The sequence below is a fragment of the Knufia obscura genome (genome assembly GCF_036327395.1).
Source record: "Knufia obscura strain CCFEE 5817 isolate CBS 148926 chromosome Unknown scaffold_3, whole genome shotgun sequence".
NCBI lineage: Eukaryota > Fungi > Ascomycota > Eurotiomycetes > Chaetothyriales > Trichomeriaceae > Knufia > Knufia obscura.
The window spans coordinates 1,647,189-1,667,177 of record NW_027042689.1 but is presented as its reverse complement, the minus strand read 5'-3'; the positions used below and the strand labels follow the sequence as shown (position 1 = coordinate 1,667,177).

Here is a 19,989-nt window from a genome sequence, read left to right as displayed (position 1 = left end):
AGCGAGGAAGTGTCGGCACTACTAGCAGGCTTGGGGATGGGAACCACTGGCACTGGCCCGGGTGGAAATGCACTAAGACCAAACAAGCAAGCCCCTAAAGTGGTCTTGCCTGCGCAACTTGAAGTTGAACTTCTTCCCGTCGCAATTATTCTCTCCACTTTACAACTTCCAGTTACCATCAACCATAACGCGCAAAGATGTCGTGGCGCAACCAGGGCATTACAGGCTCAAACAACATCCCATTGGGGAATCGACGTCGGTTTGGAGGGGATGATGCCGGAGACTCGCGAAACGGTAGCTCATATGCAGTCCGAGAGGATTCATACTCGAGCAAGCGTGGTCGCAGTCCTCCCAGAGGTAAGTCTTGTACTATTCTGCTATTGCAATATACTAACATCATCTCAGCTGAACCTGCTGCCGACGGCGTGAAGCGTCGTAAGAAGCGCAACCGATGGGGTGATGCGACAGACAATAAGGCCGCGGGCTTGATGGGCCTGCCAACCATGATTCAGGCAAACATGACATCTGAACAGCTAGAAGCTTACACTCTGCACCTGCGAATCGAAGAGATCAGTCAGAAGTTGCGAATCAACGATGTTGTGCCAGCAGATGGAGATCGGTATGTTCATTGCTCCAATATCCAATTGTCCCTGCTAACTTGCCTAGATCTCCCTCTCCTCCTCCACAGTACGACAACTTCGGTCGCCGTGTCAACACTCGAGAATACCGATACCGAAAGCGACTCGAAGATGAACGACACAAGCTCGTGGAGAAGGCGATGAAGGTCATCCCGAACTACCACCCGCCATCTGACTACAGACGACCTACTAAAACACAGGAGAAAGTCTATGTGCCTGTTAACGACTATCCAGAAATTAACTTCAGTATGATTGCTAACCTCCTAACACTATTCCCAGCACTTTCTGTTGTAAGCAGTGCCACGATCGATCTAATGATACTTGCTGAGCTGGTCTCGCAAGTGGTCGATTCGGAAGCCTGTGCTAACATTCTGCCCTTTTGTTCACCTTTCGCTTTACAAGAACTCACATACTAACACCTAGCTCTTCTCTTAACAAGTTGGTCTACTGATTGGACCTCGTGGTAACACTCTCAAGAAAATGGAAACCGAATCCGGCGCCAAAATTGCGATTCGAGGCAAAGGCTCTGTCAAGGAAGGAAAAGGTCGATCTGACGCAGCTCATACCAGCAATCAAGAGGAGGATCTACACTGCTTGATCATGGCAGAGACCGAAGAGAAGGTCAACAAAGCGAAGCAACTTGTCCACAATGTCATCGAGACTGCTGCCTCTATCCCCGAAGGCCAGAACGAGCTCAAGCGCAACCAGCTGCGAGAGCTTGCTGCACTCAACGGTACCCTCCGAGACGATGAGAACCAAGCTTGCCAGAACTGTAAGTCACAACCTCGTGAAAGATTGATATCTGCTAACTCCTTGCTAGGTGGACAAATTGGTCACCGAAAGTACGACTGCCCCGAGCAGAAGAACTTCACTGCCAATATCATTTGCCGAGTTTGTGGAAACGCTGGTCATATGGCACGAGATTGTCCCGACCGACAGCGAGGCAGCGATCCACGCAACGCTCTTCCTGGCGGTCCTCCACAAAGAAGAATCGGGCCCGGCGATGCAGTCGACCGAGAGATGGAGAACTTCATGCAAGAGTTGTCTGGAAACCCATCCAACGGCGGCCCAGCAGGCTATCTCGAGAGCGGACAAGGCGGTTACGATCCAGCTGGCTACGGAGCCGCACCAAAGAATCCATGGGACAGACCAGCACCAGCAGCACCGGGTGCAGGCGGAGCTGCACTTTGGCAACGCGACCAACAAGACCGAGGAGGCTACGAGCAAGGTGCTGGCGTTGCGCCTTGGCAGCAGCAGGCACCACGTCAAGACAGCTACAACAACTATGGCCCTCCTGGCGGCGGTGCTGCTCCATGGCAACAGCAAGCTCCTCCACCTCCACCGTCACAAGACTATGGCTATGGTGGTTACCCACAGCAAGGTTATGGTCAAAATGGCTACGAACAGCCACCAGCACCTCCTGCTGGGTTAAGTGCTGATTTGAGCTCGTTCTTGCAGCAATACTCTCAAGCCCCACCGCCTCCTCCAGCTGATCCGAATGCCCCCCCTCCACCACCATCAGGAGACGTGCCGCCTCCTCCACCACCAGCTTAAGAGGATAGTGGTCGGGCGGGCTACAAGGCAGAGACAGGGAGAGAAGTCAAAGCAGAGGCGCAGAGAGATGCTGTGCGTGTTGAAGTGAAGATCGAAGACATCAAACAAGAAGGCCAGCGTGCTACGAACAAGACAGGTATGCGTGGAGTGAAGATCGAAGAAGGGTAGAGAGACAAGTGCAGCGTGGGGACTACAAGTACACGAAAGGTGAAGGCTGAAGGAGAATATTCCTCTGGTTATCAGCTAGAAATGTGCGTGCTCCTTCGTGAGGACGCATTTGTTGCTGAGTAGTACTAATGCTTGGAGATATGCGGACCTTTCAAAGGGTCAAATGTATTTTACTAACAGATTGACAAATTAACAAAAAGCAATTCTTTTGGTTCGAGCGTGGTAGGTCGCCCTGTGCGGTGGCCGAGATTAGGTCGATGGCCATCTTCGGAGTGTATCTTCACATTAGACTCAAGCATGATAGCACTGTAGTAGCAATAGCCGTGGAAAAAAGCTCTGTACATATTCTGTCTCTGGAACGTGAAATAAAAGTGATTCTGATTGGTCACTTCAAAGCTCCGGTCTTCTGGAAGCAGCCTCGGGCTCAGCCAGATCACGCTAGTGAACAAGTACATCTCATTCATTTCATCTCATCTGCATCCTTGCCTACGTCTTCAAAGCACATCCTATCCATCCATCCATCAACCACAACTTCGAACCTCGAACAGTAAATACCACTACTTCTCTCAATCAAATCAACTCAACCATACAACCAAAATGCCACGATCAAGAGGCGGCGCCGCCCCAGCACGAAGTGCCCCAAACCGCCCCCAAGCTGCACCCCCAGCTCGATCCGCACCGAACCAGCAACAGCAGCGACCGATGTCTACTGCCCCGGCTGCCCCTCCACACCAAGCACCCGCTGCTCAAGCCCCTACTCAGTCTCAGAGCCCGGGTCTGTTCGGTCAGATGGCTAGTACCGCTGCGTGAGTCTCCTTCCCATCCCATATACGAGCATCGAGTGGCGAGCTCGATCACTCCTCCCTCATCAAGACTTAAGTAGTTACTGACATATGTACACAGCGGTGTCGCAGTCGGCTCCTCAATCGGCCACGCAATCGGCGGCTTCTTCGGCGGTGGTTCTTCCCAAGCCGCACAGGCACCAGCTGCAGATCAATATGCTCAACCTGCCCAGGACAACTTCGCTCAGGCTGGTGGTGCATACAACACTAATGCTAGCGCGGCACAGGAGGCAAGTGGTCCCTGCGCGAACGATATCAAGAGCTTTACTAGCTGTATGAATCAGAATGGTGGGGATATGAACATTTGTGGGTGGTATATGGAGCAGTTGAAGGCTTGTCAGCAGGCGGCGAGGCAGTATTAGGTAGGTGTTGAGGGATAGGAGGTAGCAGGGGGAGGGGAGTGGATGATGACGTGGTGAAATGGTGGTTGAGGTGAAGATGCTAGGAGGGGGCAAGAGAGACATTACGAATACAGTACTTGATTTGAGTGCTGAGGTATGCCTCATTCGTCGACAGCTTCAATACGCGGTGTCACTCGACCGTCTCAAAATCAACTCCACGAAAACCCGTCTATAAATCATCAGGTGTGGATGCACTGCCTAAGCGAAGAGGAGTTCAGCAGAATTCATCTTGTAAAGATAGATAGCAAATGGACAAGATTCTCCTGCTCAGTCATGTTCTTTCCCCTAATCTCAATGCTCTGACTCAGTATCGACACGGTACTTCTATAACCCAGGCATTATGCAAACAACCCCAAGGCTTCTGTGGCGTTTTCGTAGTTACCTTTCCCGGGGCCCTGCACTGAGGTCTTGCTAGTCGTGGTGCAGTGTCTGACTCAGCCACTGCAATGCAATTCAAGCGAGGTACTTCAAAGATTGGACCACACAGTGTGTCTAGGCTATCACACTCATCCTCGTTATCAGTCGATCTTAGCTTGATCACCATTACGAAGAGAGTCAAATGCAAAGATGACAAAATCTAACAAATGATATGCATTAAGAAAAAACACCAAAAATGCCAATAAATACTACAATACATCGAACCAATCAACAACCAACCACCCACCCCCTACATCTGCTCCCTAAACCTCGTCCCAGGACTATCACCATTCAACGGCCTCGGACTCCCCAACGGCGTAATAACAATATTACTCGTCCCCGGACTATCCGTTCTGAACGGGCTTGACGGACTCAACACCGGACTCCGTGTACTCGCCGTTTGAGCTGGTGAGCGAGGTGGTGTCCGTGGTGGACTCGCACGGCTGAGGTCTGTTGAGCTGCCGCCGAAGGCGGGGTGGTGCTCGTGGATGTATGTGCTTCCAGGCATTTCGAAGGCCATTGAGGAGGCGAGATCGGAGGGTGTTGAGCCGGGGACTTCGTAGGCGGGTGGGGAGGAGGGCGTGTTTTGGGTCAGGCCGGAGGGGTAGGGCATGCCTTTCATGGACATTGTGGCGGGGGTGTTGACTCCTGTTTCGGGGGAGGCGAGTTCGTGGGGTGTGGTTGGGGAGGTTGTGTCGGCGGGAATTTCGCTCATCTGTTGTGGCAGGAGTGTTGGTTCAACGGGTGGAAAGGTGGCACCTGTGGATTCTCGCTGGTGTTTAGCGGCTTTCTTTGCTTTGCGGCGGCGGACGAGCCAGAGGATGATGAAGGGGGCGGCGGCGAAGAGCACGGCGTTGACGGTTATGCCTACTATGCCACCTGTTGGGAGGGTCGGTTTGGGTGGTTGGACAAGGGTGTAGCGGCGGCTGAAGACTGTGTCGGTTATCACAGTGACGCCAGTGGCTGTTGCGCTTGTGGCGGGGAGGTATGTTTTGGTGGGTTTGGAATAGCAAGGGGTTTCGGCGCCTAGGGCGGTATAGTAGACTGAGTAGCCGCTGTTTGTGGTTAGATTTGAACGAGCAGGGATGTAATGGTGCTTACTTTGGACAGCATGCGCCTGATACTGTGGCGTAGTCACTTGGGCATTTGGTAAGGCCTGCATATTTGTTCGGGTCGAATGGGCAACAACTGCCCCTGTTCAGCGCACACCCAACTTGTGGGAATTGGAATACACTCTGTGCCTGATCTGTGATTTCTGCAAATAGAGGCACAGTGCAGGATCCTGTAAGTATGGAACCACTGAAGGTTGCCGTACTTATTTTTGTATTTGTGTAAGCCACTGGTATGGTTGCAAGAGCTCCAGTGATAGTTGTCGCTGCTGTGTTTTCGCTCGAGGTCGAAGAGGCAGTCTTACTGTTTGCTCCTCCAGTAGTTAGGCTGAAAGGAGAGCAGCCTACGAAATTTGGCGCTGTTGAGTTGACCGCTGCACATTCTTGTATGTTAAATTGAATAGCAGCTTCGATATATTAGCAAGTTCTCAATCTGGGCCCATGGTGGTACGTACTTTGCTGATCTGCTGCGTCGCAATTTGACGCAAGACAGCAGGAGAGAGCGCTGACATATGAGGGACTGTTACAAAGACATTTGACATCGATTTGAGTACAGTCGGTGGCATACGACGTCGAGTTGCTCAAGCATACTTTCTGGATCTCGGTCAGCTTATCCAGGATTCAGGACTTTGGCGTGCTTACCGCACAGTCTGGGACGTTCGCAACATTGACGCCGGACGCTGTCACCGCATCGTCCGCAACTGAAGGTACAGACTGCGCCTGCACAGCTGCCACCAGAAAGCCGACTGCTAGCATACCCCAGGAGAATAACCGCATCGTGTCGAGTCTTCGCTTAATATGATCCGTCTTCACACAGTGGGCTCAAGGTGAGTCAAAGAGCATAACAGCCGGTCAGTCAGGGAATCGTACGAATCGTAGCAAGAAGTAAGGCAGGCATCCGAAAATGAGGTTCTGGCAAAGGCATGGCCGCAACCGTGCTGTAACGAAAACAACGAACTCGGCGCATAGCAGAAAGTAGCCATGACAACCGTGCTCACTTACCTGACGGGAGAGACTCCCGCACGTGAACAAAGAGCTTGTGAAGATCCGAGGAATGCTGACCGTGATTGAGTACATTCCTCGAGAACAAAGACGGGCATAGGTCATCGTAGCGCAGGCTCGGGTAGACGGCATACTAGAGTGGCGGACCTGAATTCAATGCATACCTCAGTGTAGCCAACTCCGACGCCCGTGAGGTTGTGGAAGATGACTCGGTAGTCGCTCGAGGACTTCATGGCGTGAAGCAAAGCACAAGAGGTCGGTGGCCTCGTCTCGTGAAGGAAGTCGGGACCGATCGCCAAGCCGCCAGTGCCTGCCCAATCAGAATTAGACTAATCGGTAGCTTCCCCTGCAACGCCAAAAGTTGAAGCTGCGTGATTCTTGCCATGACTTTGCGAAGCTGAATACGCTCATCTCACCCCCTTATACATTCAGAGCTCTTAGCGAGCCATCGACATCTCAAGATGGGAATCGCAGACTTCTTCTCGGACATCTTGGAGTCCTTGCCATGGCCGCAGGACGCTCACGCCGAAGCTCCTGCTGACGACGACGAGGAGAGCAAGGACGAGGGTGAGGGTGAATCTGAGGACAAATCTGAAGACAAGGAAGAAGGTGGTGAGGAAGCTAGCGAAGGTGGAGATGACGCTGAGGAGGGTGGTGACGATGAGGAGGAAGAAGAGGAGGAGGAGGAGGAGGAAGAGGAAGAAGAGCCAGAGGATCCAAAACCAAAGCTGGAAGAAGGTCAGTACATATTACAGCGAAAGAGCTTGACTGCTCGGAATGCCTTGCGCTGAACGTTGGACTAATCTTTGAACTGTAGAATGCGCCCGATCTGCCGGATGCATTGGCTACAAGCACCACTACCAGGAGTGTGTCGAGCGAGTTACTGCTCAGCAGGAGGATGAGAGCTATAAGGGACCAAAGGAGGATTGTGTTGAGGAGTGTAGGTTGAGAGTGCTATTCTCACGGGAATTATGCTGACGCGCCACCAGTCTTCCACCTACAACATTGTGCCACCCAGTGCGCCGCCCCTAAGCTCTTCAAGATGCTCAAGTGAGCACTCACGAGCTCTCTCGACGTCCCTCTTTCAGGCCAACGACTGCATATTTCAGCCAGCAAATCCGAGACAACTTATCAATCTGCTCGCATCATGGAGGTCGGCTTCCTTACATAAACATACCGCTGTACAGAACCCTAGCATGAACGATGATACAATAGATTCTTTCCAGATGAACACGCCGCACGCATGCTTCGGCATGATTGGAAGACCTGCATTTGATCCCTACATGTGTCCTCTGGAGTGTATCGCCAGATTTCAACGACGATCAGCGCGACTGCTGGACAACAAGCAGTAATACAAGATCAAAGTGGGACACCATGCAAGAAAATCGAATTGACCACCGACACAGAATGTAGATGTATCCGCCAGCCAATATGGGAACGTGCAAAAAATTTGATTGACCTGCCAAAACGGAGCGTAGATGAACCTGCCAGACATCCTATGCCTCAAGCGTATCATAGCTCTCCCTATTAAGCACATCAGGATCTCTTTCCCGCTCCGTCGCGCTTGTCTGTTCATTCTCCCATCTCTTGAGCCTGACCATCCCTTTCCTACCGAACAGCCCCAAACATAACGGCAATGGCATAACAATCATAGCTATAACGGCCTGAAAGATCAACGCACGATGCATATTCCCCGGCGGACTTCCCTGATCTCCAGCCTTCAGCGCATCCATAATGACAATGAAGATGCCGCCCAGCAACTGTCCGCCCGACCAGCATAGTGAGCTCGATACACTCGGACTCGTAGGGTGTAGAATTTCGACTAAGAACTCAAGTACCACGGGTACAAGCCCGAAGCTCGCCGCACCGAGTAGTGCACACACCACGTAGACGTAGGGGATACTGCTCGTAGGCGGCGCGAAAATGAAGATTAGATACATGACTGCTATCATTGGCACTGCCGCGCGAATGAACCAGAGGTAGAACTTGTACTTGTCGTTTAGCGGACTTGTGATTGCTGATGTGACGAGCCCAACTACGATTAGCACGGCGCCTGCGATGCCGGCGTCGTCTTCGCTGAAGCCGTGTGGCTCGAGGATCTGGTTTAGTAGTGAAGAGAAGGCGTTGAAGAAGCCGACGTAGACTGCGAATGGGATGAAGACAAGCCAGAACTCAATCGACTTGGCGAGGACTTGGAGGTCGTGCTTGATCGATTTTGCAGATGGGTGATCTGCTGCTAACAATGTTTCCATGTTCGGCGCTGGTGGGGTGGGTGGCTTCCGCGGAATGAAAAATGATGGAAGGGCTGCTACACTGGCGATGATGCTTACCCAGAGCACTGAGTTGCGTATGTCTGAGGGCTCTGATACCCAGAATGGGGAGATGAGTTGACCCAAAGCCGCGCCGAACGGATTGGATAACGACGCTAGGGCTGTTGCTGCTGTCCTTCCAGCAGGGCTGAACCAAAGATCTGAATATGTCGTAGGCGCTGCTAAGACAAATGGCTGTGCAAATCCAATAATAAGCTGTCCAAACATGACCACACCGAAAGTGTTTGATTTTGCGCCTGCATATTTAATCCAATTTCCGACTAAAAGGAAGCAGGCGGATATGACAATTGACGTTTTTGGGCCATGCTTGCTCAGAGCCCAGAATGTGAGTGGCGTTGCGACCACGAAAGCAAAGAGGAAAGCGGTCGATAGCCAGTTGATGACGCTTTCTGTAGTGTTGAAGTAGGTCGCTGCCGTGCTGGACACTGGTGCTAGTGCGATCCAGTCCCAGGAAACCACAATGTTCAATAGCACGAGCTGGAACAGGCCGAAATAGCGTCTCTTGTAGACTTTGAACTTGACCTGGGAACGTGTAGATAACCTTCCGGAGATGGTCCTGGTCAGGCCTCGAGTGGAAGCAACCTCGTCTGAGTCTAATGGTCTTGAACTTTGACCATTGTAGTCAACGGTCGTAATGACTCCGCTGTCGGCGTCGTTGCCCATCATGAGCGGTTGTTGTTGATCGTACTCATCAGCTTGTTCCTCATGAGTATTCATGCACCTAGATTCTCCTCGTGCACACAGCCCTCCACGTCGACACGTCGTCCCCAAGGCACGAGAATAGTGTTTGCAATGACAAGATGCGAGTGGAAGCTTCTGCTAAGTCCGAAGCGAGGCACAGAACGGTGAAGGGTACACAATCAGTACAGAGAATCACCGGACCTTCATATAAAGCATGATGAGCAAGTTGTTAGGCCCCGATATTACTATGGTACTCTACACCGGTCACGTCGACAGATGCTAGGGCCCATTTTAGTTAGGGGAAAGCTCAATTTCGCCTTGTCCCGAATCAGGAGCGCTAGCTGCACCGTAGAATAGCGGCCTACCGTACATGGGTGGGTGATTCGTAGGTAGCGTCGATATGGAGCATCAAACATAGTACTGGCTCAGGCCGATGAGTAGATTGAACCAAGGTAGTAAGGACGTTCCTGCTTTTATGTCACACAGCGGCTTCCCAGCGTCATCAAGTTCAGCAGAGGGTTTGCTATAGTAGTAACGAGGCAGATGGGGAGAAGTGCTTTTCAAGTCGATAGGCTACCCCGCAACTGTCTCTTTCGGGCAAGGAATGCTCGTTGAAGCTCATTCCGCATCCACGCTTGACGCGATCGCGCCTGCGGTGGGTACGCGCTCTCCTGGATATTACGATGTACAGTAGGGGTCGTAGGCCGTTCTGGCTTCGAGTCGTGCCAGCCCTCAACACCAACATTGCTGTTACTGTACAACAGACTCTAGGGTCAACGACGCTCATTATCAGGCGATTATACCTGGACTCTGCATTTGCATTGCATCACCGACTTGAAAGTGATTTTGGAAGGAGCACGGACCAGTTCGCGCGGCGCAAGAGCAACAAGTACTATCGACAACCTTTCTCCCAGCATCCGAGTACAGCAGACACTACAATAATGCCTCGTGATAGAAGCTGGTATTGAGCATCGAGACAGCAGGCCCAGCTAGATTGAGGTCACAGCAGCAGTTTCTGTGGCCGAAATGCAGGGCTTCAACTTTGGTATCCGGAACTCTGCGACACCAAGTGTGGAGGACACGCAGAGTCGATATGTGCCTAGCTCAATATACAGCGGTCCTGGACCGGCGGAAGAGTCACCACTACCATCTCAGCCACAGCAGCAATACTACCAGAATGGCGGGCACAAGATGCCAAGTCAGAACGGCTCATTTGCCGCCTATGAACAGAGATACGAGACGCGACCAGTACAGCCTCGAAGGTCCACGATGCTGAACATGAATGATCCGGTGGCCATGCATCTGTTAATGGAGACAGCGATCATGGACAGTAAGAGCTTTGAGATTCTGTCTTTCGAAGAGCTAGAACACCTGAAGCGAGAACGAGGTTTTCTGCGGACCAAAGTTGAGGGCGCGAAGAGGCAGCTGGGACTCGAAAAGAAGATGTTTGAGGCAGAACAACTGATGACCCGACTTTCTCCAAATGATGTGAACGATGCACGGCAGAGGCGACCGAGCTTTTTCGGTAGGAAGAGCAGCGGAACTATGCAATCGGAAAAGGACTTGATCTCAAGCAGCGACAAGGTTGAACAGATGGCCCAAGACGTCAAAATATTGGAAACGAGACTACAAGAAGTGGATCGTCGAATCATGCAGCACACTGCTGGTGTCTTACAATTCACACATCGCGGCCTGAAGAAGAACATCAGAAAGAATGAGTTGCCGAGGAGTCCAGAGAGTATGGCTAGTCAATCAAGAAGCCTTTCTGGAACCGATGGTGCGAGCGACTTCGACGAGCGCAGCCTGTACCAAGTTCCAGACTATGTCCACGACCTCGCATCTCGAAGTAGTCGAAGAATTACCAAGGATGTGCAGCCAATTGAGGATGTCGCACTTCGCTTGCAGCACCTCAACACTCAACTGCACGGCATGATACAGCAGGCTCCCCTCGCTGAGCACTTCGAGCGACCTCCTGACTCAACGGACGAGGGACTGCAAGGAAGAGTCGGCGCACAAATACAAGCACACCTGACGTACATGGCGCAAGGACTGGAAGCTCTGGGAACTGCCCAAGAATCAATGTCGCGGGAGGCGCCTGGACAATCTGTAGAGGAGCTCGGCTTGCTCACAAACAAGTTACAAGGCATGCTGGAAAGAACGAACTCTGTCAGCAAAAGTCCTATCATTGATCAAGATGCAGACCACGGGCATGACTTGCAATCACAGTTAGCATATTCTGCAACCGTGCTCGATCGTCTGAACCAGCGGGTTGATACGCTACTTGAGCAGAAGGACATTCTGACGAGGCAGATACAGCAGCAGCGAGAGCTCAACTCGAAATCAGACGCTCAGCGCGACGCTCACATCAGAGACCTTACAGAAGAGCTAGAAGAGGCCCAGAAACTCCAAGCAATGAGCGACAAGGACATGCAACAGACACAAGACCAGCTAGGACTGTTGATGGAACAGCTCGATCAAGCCAAGCAAAACGAACAGTTACTCGAGAAGCAGGTTGGCATGCAAGATAGCAAGGCGCTCGAAGCTGAGAGAAATGCAAGGAAAGAGAATGAAGCAAGGTTGACGCAAGAAATCGAAGCTAGGCAGCATGCCTTTACTGAGCTCCAAGCAGACCACGCAAAGATACAAAACGACTTTGAGCTCAAGTCACAAAGTCATCTACAACAGCTGAACGACGTTACTGTTGCGAAAGAACAGGCAGAGTTGCAAGCTCAGCAGAAACACGACGAGCTCGAAGCGCTGCAAAAGGAAATGCAGGACATGGAATCACAGGTCGTCCAATTTCAGACCGAGCTGACAATGGCCAAGGCTGAGCTTGACGGCGCATACGGATCACGAGCGCAGCGTGCAGCCGACGTGTCTATGAATCCTGAAATCAGGAAGCAAATTGACGACTTGCAAGCCAGAAATAACGACCTTCAACAGGAGTTAGAGCTCCTTTCACAAGCACATGAGACGAAGGGCGTTGGTAGTGCTGAGCTTCAAAATAAGGTCAATGCTCTTCAGAAAGAGCTCAAAGACACCATCGAGGATTACGAGGTAATGACAAAAGCAAGCATAGATAATGAAAAGGAACGAGACAAGCTAGAAGCGGTAATTGATGAGCTACGTGATAGAAGCGAAGCCTTGGAAGCACAAATCAATGAAGATCAGGTCAAGTGGATGGGAGTGAAGAATAACTTGCCTCCTGAAACAACATCTACTATGGTCCTCAAGAATGAGTTCAAGAAGATGATGCGAGATAGTCGGGCAGAAAGCATGAAGATGCTGAAGGTGAGTACTATATCGACGTATTTGGACGGAAAACTAACCTTTACTTCAGGCCGAGCAAGAAGAACGAAAACGATTAGAAGGCATACTTCGGGGTATCAGAAAAGAATCCGCTCAAGGCACCCCATCGAAGCCACAGCCGAAGCCTATAATGCCGCCTTCAATGCCTTCCCCAACAACACCTGCGGTTCCTACGAACGAATAGCATGACGACTACATATTTGGAGTTGCGAAGTTCGAACACTTCATGAGCATCACCACATCTCTAGCATCAAGAAGAACATGGCCATGCGAGGACGTCTGCCCAGAGTCCACTTGACCTAGATTTGCGTTTAGAAGTTGGATGCCAAAAGCAGGAGAATGTCAGCATAGGTAAAGTGTACTGTATAACGAGATGACAGCATATTAGAGGAGTAAGGACTACCTAGTTAGCAATTGACGTTGGGAACAAATTCGGTGGACTGCATGATTTGGACAGTCGGATACATAGAACTTGGCGTTTGAGATCATTAGGAGTTCAAAGTCGCCTTCGAGTTGTATTGAATACTGGGCGCATTTTAGCTGCAAGGGCAGGCTAGACTCCAGATTTTATACTTTGGTCACGAATCTCAGAGGCAGCGTTACCTACTTGTCCCAAACTAGGTCTTGCATCACTTCCCTCTTCTCAGGATGTGCTTCGGAGCAGGCGCAATGTCCGTTCGGCAATACCCAAGACGCAAATCGAAAGGCAAGCCTTGCACCAGACAGGGCAATTGCGTTCACGACTGCGGGGGCGTGGAAGGAGCAGAGCACTGCAGGGGAGTACTTTCCTGGCTGATCGCGCAGACGCATGATTAGGCACGCTGTTCACGCACCTATGCCTCTGAGTTCCATCAAGCGTCAGCACAGCATTTAGTGCGGACACAAGAGCATTCGTTGAAACCATCAATACACAAGTCACTCGTTGCAAACATGCATCAAAAACCTCGATTGAGATTTGAGGCCGCCGTCAGTTCAGAACCATTGCATTGCTATCGAACCTTCTTCCTCTCGTTTTCACCGGACAATGGCCACTCACGATCACGCTCGCTCAACGACATCGATTGTGGCCTCCGACTTCAAGGGGTGTACGAATGCCAGAAACATGTGCGCTCAAAATCTTCTGAAGACGCTCTTGAGAACGCTGCTCAGACCACTATATATCCACTAGCTCCCTGTCACCCAGCTCTCTTGCGATGCCCAACGCCCACTGGTTTGCCAGAGTTCGGCAGCAGGGAAGCACAAGAGCTCCGTTTGGTGCCACCTTCACGCTTTCACCGCCTGGCAGAAGCACTTCGGAAACGAGTCCGTCAGGTCGAACACAACTCTGAAAGCAATATAGAAGACGAGAGAAGTCGCGCTACCAGTCCGCAGCAGCAAAGAGACCTTACTGGAACACAAGCACATACCGAGACGCCCGCTGACATCCTCAGACGTATGATGGGAACAGTGATGCCGGTCTCGGTACCTAGACCGCCGCAAAGTCCACGACGAGCAAGCTTGCCCAGAGGTGTTATCAGAGTTTCCCAGCCAGGTCCGCTAACTCAAGCAGAAGATGGTTCGCTGGTCAGAGGAAGATTCGGCAATCGTGCAAGCGGGCACGGCATTTGTCCATGGTCTATCAGCATTCATCCCCTCGCTCGTATGAGGGATTCGAGCGGCTTGCAAGACGCTATCCAAGAAATCGAGAAAGCCTGCGCAAGAGAAGATACAAGGCAACAACGTGGCGAGCATCAGGCAAGCCAACAGCGACGTCGCGGAAATAGCTCCGCTGCTCGGCAACAGCCAGAACATGACCACCGCACTACCGAAGCATCGGCAGCCGAGCAGACACTCGGCAATGGGCGACGTGCTGTTCAGGCCCTTCGGCAGCAGCGGTACGAAAATGCCATACTTCAAGCGCAGCTCAGAGCATTTGAAGCACCGAGAAACTCGTTGGATGCAAGAGTGAGCGGCCATCGACACGCCAATTCCAGCAGCACCGAATACCGGACTGCCCGGGTCTGCGAGTTGAGCACGGAGGAGACTGCCGGTAATCGTCATGCTCAAATGAGCAGTGATCAGACTGTCACCAGCCTGTCTCCAGACCAGACAACAGCGACGGTGACCTCGATGACTATGCTAGAGCCAACGATATATTCGCCGTATTCTTCGTTCTCATACTCGTCTCAACAATCAGTCGGTTCCGATGGTCCTCCTCCCGCCCATGCTGGAGATGACGTCCTTGCGGTGAACGGTGTGGGACAGCAAGAGCCAGATAGGGCAGCAGATACTGCTCAAGAACAACAGGAGCACCCGTCAGACCCAAAGAGATTACGTTGGAATATCTGCTAGGAGTGGACATGCAATAGCTTTTGTTGCAACATGTTTCGGTCGCTCTGGATCAAACCAGTCTAGGGTATTGTTATTGGATATCTCCAGCCCGCGGTATTTGTAGAATCAGACATTATTAATAGTCCGAGTATTGATAGAAATCTCCCAGCGCTAAGACGCAGCAAACAGCAACGTCTCAAGACGGTTCCTCCGTCCTGCTCCTCTTCTGCACCTCCCCGCCCCCCTCATCATCACCATCCTCAATGACTTTCCTCTTCCTACTATCCGCACCCGCCACCTCACCCTTCTCATTCCCAGCCACATCTCCCCCCTCCTCCTCCTTCTCCACAACCAAATTCCTCCCCAACCTCTGCGCCTCCTCCTCCTCAAACCCCCTCCGTCCCTCCTCCCCCGTACAATAACTATTCCTCACAAAACTATGACAGCACTGATACCCCCACTGTCCATCCCGCCAATAACTCCCAAACACACTACCATGATTCCCCGGATATATATCCTCGGGGTACTTACTCCGGGCCACAGGCCTAAGCCGCGGTTTCCCCGTTATCTGATCGAGTTCGCGGCCGGTCGCGGGGTCATATGTGATGTACGCGCTGTTACTCGTTGTCGTTAACGGTTTCTTCGTTGTGAGGGTGGAGGTATCGCCGTATTTAGAGAGGAGGTAGGATTTCTGTTCGGCTTTCCTGGAGCTGAGTGCTTCGAGGGCGCGTTTGTGGGAGAGGGCGGAGGCTGTGGGGTTTGCTTCGAGGTGGACTTTGGAGCCAGTGTTGGTGGTAGCGATCTGAGCCGCGGGTGTGGGCGCGTTCGCGGTGACGGGTTTCTCGGATGTTTCCCAGGCGTAGCGCTGGGCGCGTTCGAATGCGGCGGCGTCGGATTTGGGGTCGTGACTGGGGCGGATAAAACCTTCGGAGGCGAGGTCTGTGTTTGTGTTTGCGTTTGAGGAGTTCAGGGTTGCGGCTGTGGTGTCCATGCTTCGGGTTTTGGGATCGTATTTTGCGGAGTCGAGGTTTAGGTCTAGGAGGTATTTTGCTGTGTCTTCTCTGAGGCGGAGTTGGCGGGTTGAGGTTGGTTGGTGGCGGGACATGTCTGTTTCTTCGGCGTAGTGGAGGCCGTCTTCTGTGTCGTTGCCTGCTTCGCCGTCCGGATTGTCGTTGGCGGGAGATTTAGATGCTGCTGCTTTACGGAGGGAGTCCATGTCCTCGTAGTCTTTGACCACGGAGTCGTATTCGCGGACGTCGTAGCCGTTCCATCTGTCGCGTTTGGCGTCCCAGCCTAGTTTGACGTCCTCGACCAGTTCGTCCGCTTGGATGTCCCGACCGGTCCATTTGGCACCTTGTTTGCGTGGGCGGGAGAGACATTCTTTGGTCTTGTGGGTCATGGCGCCGCAGTTCTCGCAGGCGCCTTTGCGGAATTTGGTGGCGGCGGGGCCGGTGGTGCGGCCGCGGGAGTACCATTTTGCTTTGTCGAGGGTGTCTTTTTGTTCGGCTTTGGAGCGTTGGTGGGAGAGGTATTCGGTGTCTTGGAGGAGGTCTTCGGCGTAGAAGGGCTTGGCGGAGATGTATTGGGGGATGTATTCGTTGCGGCTGTTTGTTGTATCTTTTGGGGGTGGGGGTTGGCGGGACATGTTGGTGAGTGTTGATTGATGGATGACGAGGCTTGATCTCTGGTGTATGATGATAGTGAAGACCAGCTTCTGGTGTTGGGACGTTGATATCTGCTTGAGCCTCCTATTGGCGCTCTGTTTTTGGTTGAGTCCTGTTCATGCGATTTTGTTTGTGTTCCGATTTGACTCAGCACCCTCACCTTATTACTTGATACGACGTTCGATTATGAAGCGTGATAGTTTCTTTGCCATAAAGATTCCAACACGTGAGTAAGAAGCATCAAGAGATATCGCAAGGCATCCAGGCATTCAGGCTAGTGTGACGGCGATCGGAAGGCAAGACTCGGATCTCAAATCGGCGAGGAGGCAGTAGGTTTGCCCGAGTGAGGCTGGCGGAACGGCGAAAGTGATGGAAGTCATGATTCGCAAGACCTCGATGGCGCCCTCTCCCATCATCTAATATCTTCCTTCTTTATTGGCATTGTGACATTGTATAGCCGGCATATTGCGCTATTGCGCTGCGGCTACTCGTGCTTGATTTATTTCACAGCAAATTAGCGATCAGTTCCTCTCTTTGCGAAGTATCTGGCTTTCCCACTCTCATTCTGCGGCCTGGTGCCCGCTGACAATCAGTAATGGTCCTACAACCAGCGCTCTCTGGACTTCCTGTACGAACCAATATGGCAAGAGTCATGCGCAGATTGCTGACAAGCCCTCAACAGAACATTTCCGCCGCAGTCGCACCTGATGTGTGGCAATCGCTACGATCGTCCCTCTCGCTTCTCAAGAACATCCGCCGGCATAAGCTAACTCGGTCTCTATCAACCACCACTCAGCCGGTAGACAACATGGCCGCATCCAGGGTAGTGACTACGGTACGTGGCAAGATTTGGGCGCAATCATGGGAAATATCTAACAGCATGTAGCTTGGCCATCGACCACATCTCCCGGACTGCCTTGCATCGACGCCGATGAACAGCCTGCGCTCCCTTTCGACGAGGCAGTATTCAACAGCAAGGTCACCTGCTTCCACTATAGGACTGAGACAGCTGTCCTCGAGACTTTCTTCTTTCAGCATAACGAATACGGTAGCTTCCCAACCTCAAAGGCCATTGCAGACCAGCTTAGCTGCACTACTCCTCGGTACCGCAAGAAGAAATACAAGATTCTCGCCCCAGCAAGTGCGAGCATTTTCAAGCACTCCGCAGACATGGAACCAGAATCAGCTGGCTCACGCCGAACGTACTGCGAACAATAACCCGACAAGTGCCACTGCTCAGAATACCTTCTATACTGCCCTTCTACGGGCGAACATGCCAAAGCTGATCATCGAGCGCTACGAGACAGGCCGCTATGCTAGTAACCCTGCTGCTGATTCTATCTACCTGAAGGCCCTCCAAATGACCGGTAGCGCTCCAGGCGCAAGTGCGTCAATGGCACAACAACCAGGAAATAGCAATGGTCTCGACTCAACCAAGCTACAGGCCGTTGGCCAGGCCATAGCAGCCCAAGTCAAGGGAGGTCAGGCAGTCCGACCTGGTAACACTACCGGTACTGGCGCAAAAGAGGCTCCGCTCTATGTTGTGGTCGAGGAGTCCTGGGGCTCTACCATTCTGAAATGGGTCAAGACTTTGCTATGGGTCGGTCTCGCCGGTTATTTCATGCTTGTGATCTTGACTATGGTAGTCGAGATGACTGGCAGCTTCAGAACGGGACGTGGCGCCCAGAACAATGAGGTCCAAGCACAACATCAGACTGTGCGATTTTCAGATGTACACGGTTGCGATGAAGCAAAGGACGAATTGCAAGAACTGGTTGAGTTCCTGATCAATCCAGAACGATTCAATCAACTTGGCGGCAAGCTCCCTAAGGGTGTCCTTCTGACTGGTCCTCCTGGTACTGGTAAGACTATGCTTGCTCGCGCTGTTGCTGGTGAAGCTGGTTGCCCGGTTTTCTACATGTCTGGATCAGAATTCGATGAGCTCTACGTCGGTGTTGGTGCTAAGCGCGTGCGGGATCTGTTCGCCCAAGCTCGAAACAAGGCACCCAGTATCATTTTCATCGACGAGCTGGATGCTGTTGGTGGCAAGAGAAACGCAAGAGATCCAGCATATGCCAAGCAGACACTTAACCAGCTCTTGACTGAGCTTGATGGCTTCAGTCCGAGTACCGGTGTTATCCTAATAGCCGCGACCAATTACCCCGAAGCCCTCGACAAAGCTCTCACTCGACCAGGAAGATTTGACAGGCGCGTCACTGTGCCGCTACCTGATGTTCGAGGCAGAATCGAGATCTTAAAGCATCACATGAAGAATGTACCGGTCACAGGCGACGTCGATGCCACCAACCTTGCACGTGCGACAAGTGGTATGTCTGGTGCCGATTTGGCCAATCTGATCAACCAGGCCGCCGTCCATGCATCACGATTCAAGCACAAGAAGGTCTCTTCTCTGGACTTGGAATGGGCCAAAGACAAGATCATGATGGGTGCTGAAGTAAAGTCCCGTATGGTCCGAGAAAAGGACAAGATCATGACTGCTTATCACGAGGCCGGTCATTGTCTGGCCAATCTGTTCACACCCGGCACGGATCAGCTCTACAAGATGACTATTATTCCACGAGGCCAAGCCCTAGGCGTTACGCATCAGCTCCCGCCGATGGATGAAGTCAGTCGAGGCTACGATCAGTATCTCGCCAACATCGTCGTGTCTATGGGTGGTCGAGCCGCGGAAGAACTAATTTATGGGCCAAACAAAGTGACCAGTGGTATCACATCTGACTTGAGCGCAGCAACTAGCATCGCGCATCATCTGGTCGCGAGATGTGGATACTCGAAAACACTTGGTAACATCGACTATACTCAAGACTACGATAGACTTTCCAGCGAGACTAAGCAACAGATTGAGCGAGAAGTACGGCAGATCGTTGAAGATGCACGAGAGCAGGCTGATAAGCTTATGCGTGAGAAGAGAAACGAGCTTGAGGCATTGAAAGACGCTCTTATGGAGTGGGAGACTCTAGACAAAGCTCAGATTGAGAAGGTGCTTAGGGGGGAGAAGCTCGAGAAGTTGGAAGTCGAGTTGAGGAAAGACGACGACAATGACAACTCGAGCAGCGGACCAAAGGGCAACAATCCTCAACCACATAAGCCACAAGAAACAGGCTCGAAAGGTGGCATAGGTATCAAGCTGCCTGGTGTGTTATTACCCCCAGGCACGACGGGGTCCAGGGAATCGGAGCCCGAAGCGACGAGATGACGGTAGGAACGAAGCAAGCCAATTTGGCATTTTCATAGCGTTCAGGAATTGCTGCTCATTGCAAGCATGCGTGTTGAGATATTAGAGATGAGGTCAAGCAAGAACCTCGAATGGTACAATTTGTTTCCTCTCGCACCTCAGATTACCAATGAATGTTGTGCCCCAATCGAAAGTCCCATCAGGACCGTAGAAATTGTTCCGAACAAGCATGATGATAGGTGGCCACTTCCTGCGCATACCGGGGCGCGCATGCCAGGAACCGGACCCATGACACGGCAGCTCCAAGGCTCAGCGCCGATCACTTCGGGTGCCGTGGAGGCTGACGTTTCGTTGTGCATTCAAGCCAC

At 52.0% G+C, this 19,989-nt stretch overlaps 9 protein-coding genes across 9 annotated transcripts; 6 read left to right on the top strand and 3 right to left on the bottom strand.

Annotated features, from left to right (window-relative positions):
• Positions 1–197: 197 nt before the first annotated feature.
• PMZ80_003689 (uncharacterized protein) lies at positions 198–2,192 on the top strand (the record flags this gene model as incomplete). Its single annotated transcript, XM_064872118.1, has 5 exons — positions 198–357; positions 406–619; positions 667–884; positions 1,078–1,410; positions 1,459–2,192. 5 exons carry the CDS (start codon positions 198–200, stop codon positions 2,190–2,192), a joined length of 1,659 nt encoding a protein of 552 aa, XP_064732498.1.
• A 765-nt stretch (positions 2,193–2,957) lies between these two features.
• On the top strand, positions 2,958–3,564 carry PMZ80_003688 (uncharacterized protein; the record flags this gene model as incomplete). Its single annotated transcript, XM_064872117.1, has 2 exons — positions 2,958–3,166; positions 3,264–3,564. The coding sequence occupies 2 exons, from the start codon at positions 2,958–2,960 to the stop codon at positions 3,562–3,564; spliced, it is 510 nt and encodes a 169-aa protein (XP_064732497.1).
• Positions 3,565–4,270: 706 nt separating this feature from the next.
• Positions 4,271–5,182, bottom strand: PMZ80_003687 (uncharacterized protein; the record flags this gene model as incomplete). Its single annotated transcript, XM_064872116.1, has 1 exon — positions 4,271–5,182. One exon carries the CDS (start codon positions 5,180–5,182, stop codon positions 4,271–4,273), a length of 912 nt encoding a protein of 303 aa, XP_064732496.1.
• Positions 5,183–6,592: 1,410 nt separating this feature from the next.
• On the top strand, positions 6,593–7,185 carry QCR6 (ubiquinol--cytochrome-c reductase subunit 6; the record flags this gene model as incomplete). The annotated part of the gene is made up of 3 exons (XM_064872115.1): positions 6,593–6,869; positions 6,949–7,071; positions 7,121–7,185. The coding sequence occupies 3 exons, from the start codon at positions 6,593–6,595 to the stop codon at positions 7,183–7,185; spliced, it is 465 nt and encodes a 154-aa protein (XP_064732495.1).
• A 442-nt stretch (positions 7,186–7,627) lies between these two features.
• PMZ80_003685 (uncharacterized protein) lies at positions 7,628–9,124 on the bottom strand (the record flags this gene model as incomplete). Its single annotated transcript, XM_064872114.1, has 1 exon — positions 7,628–9,124. One exon carries the CDS (start codon positions 9,122–9,124, stop codon positions 7,628–7,630), a length of 1,497 nt encoding a protein of 498 aa, XP_064732494.1.
• A 1,044-nt stretch (positions 9,125–10,168) lies between these two features.
• Positions 10,169–12,635, top strand: PMZ80_003684 (uncharacterized protein; the record flags this gene model as incomplete). The annotated part of the gene is made up of 2 exons (XM_064872113.1): positions 10,169–12,433; positions 12,483–12,635. 2 exons carry the CDS (start codon positions 10,169–10,171, stop codon positions 12,633–12,635), a joined length of 2,418 nt encoding a protein of 805 aa, XP_064732493.1.
• Positions 12,636–13,381: 746 nt separating this feature from the next.
• Positions 13,382–14,782, top strand: PMZ80_003683 (uncharacterized protein; the record flags this gene model as incomplete). Its single annotated transcript, XM_064872112.1, has 1 exon — positions 13,382–14,782. One exon carries the CDS (start codon positions 13,382–13,384, stop codon positions 14,780–14,782), a length of 1,401 nt encoding a protein of 466 aa, XP_064732492.1.
• A 175-nt stretch (positions 14,783–14,957) lies between these two features.
• On the bottom strand, positions 14,958–16,406 carry SLU7 (mRNA splicing protein; the record flags this gene model as incomplete). The annotated part of the gene is made up of 1 exon (XM_064872111.1): positions 14,958–16,406. One exon carries the CDS (start codon positions 16,404–16,406, stop codon positions 14,958–14,960), a length of 1,449 nt encoding a protein of 482 aa, XP_064732491.1.
• An 827-nt stretch (positions 16,407–17,233) lies between these two features.
• On the top strand, positions 17,234–19,642 carry YME1 (i-AAA protease yme1; the record flags this gene model as incomplete). Its single annotated transcript, XM_064872110.1, has 2 exons — positions 17,234–17,260; positions 17,312–19,642. 2 exons carry the CDS (start codon positions 17,234–17,236, stop codon positions 19,640–19,642), a joined length of 2,358 nt encoding a protein of 785 aa, XP_064732490.1.
• Between the last annotated feature and the right edge of the window lie 347 nt (positions 19,643–19,989).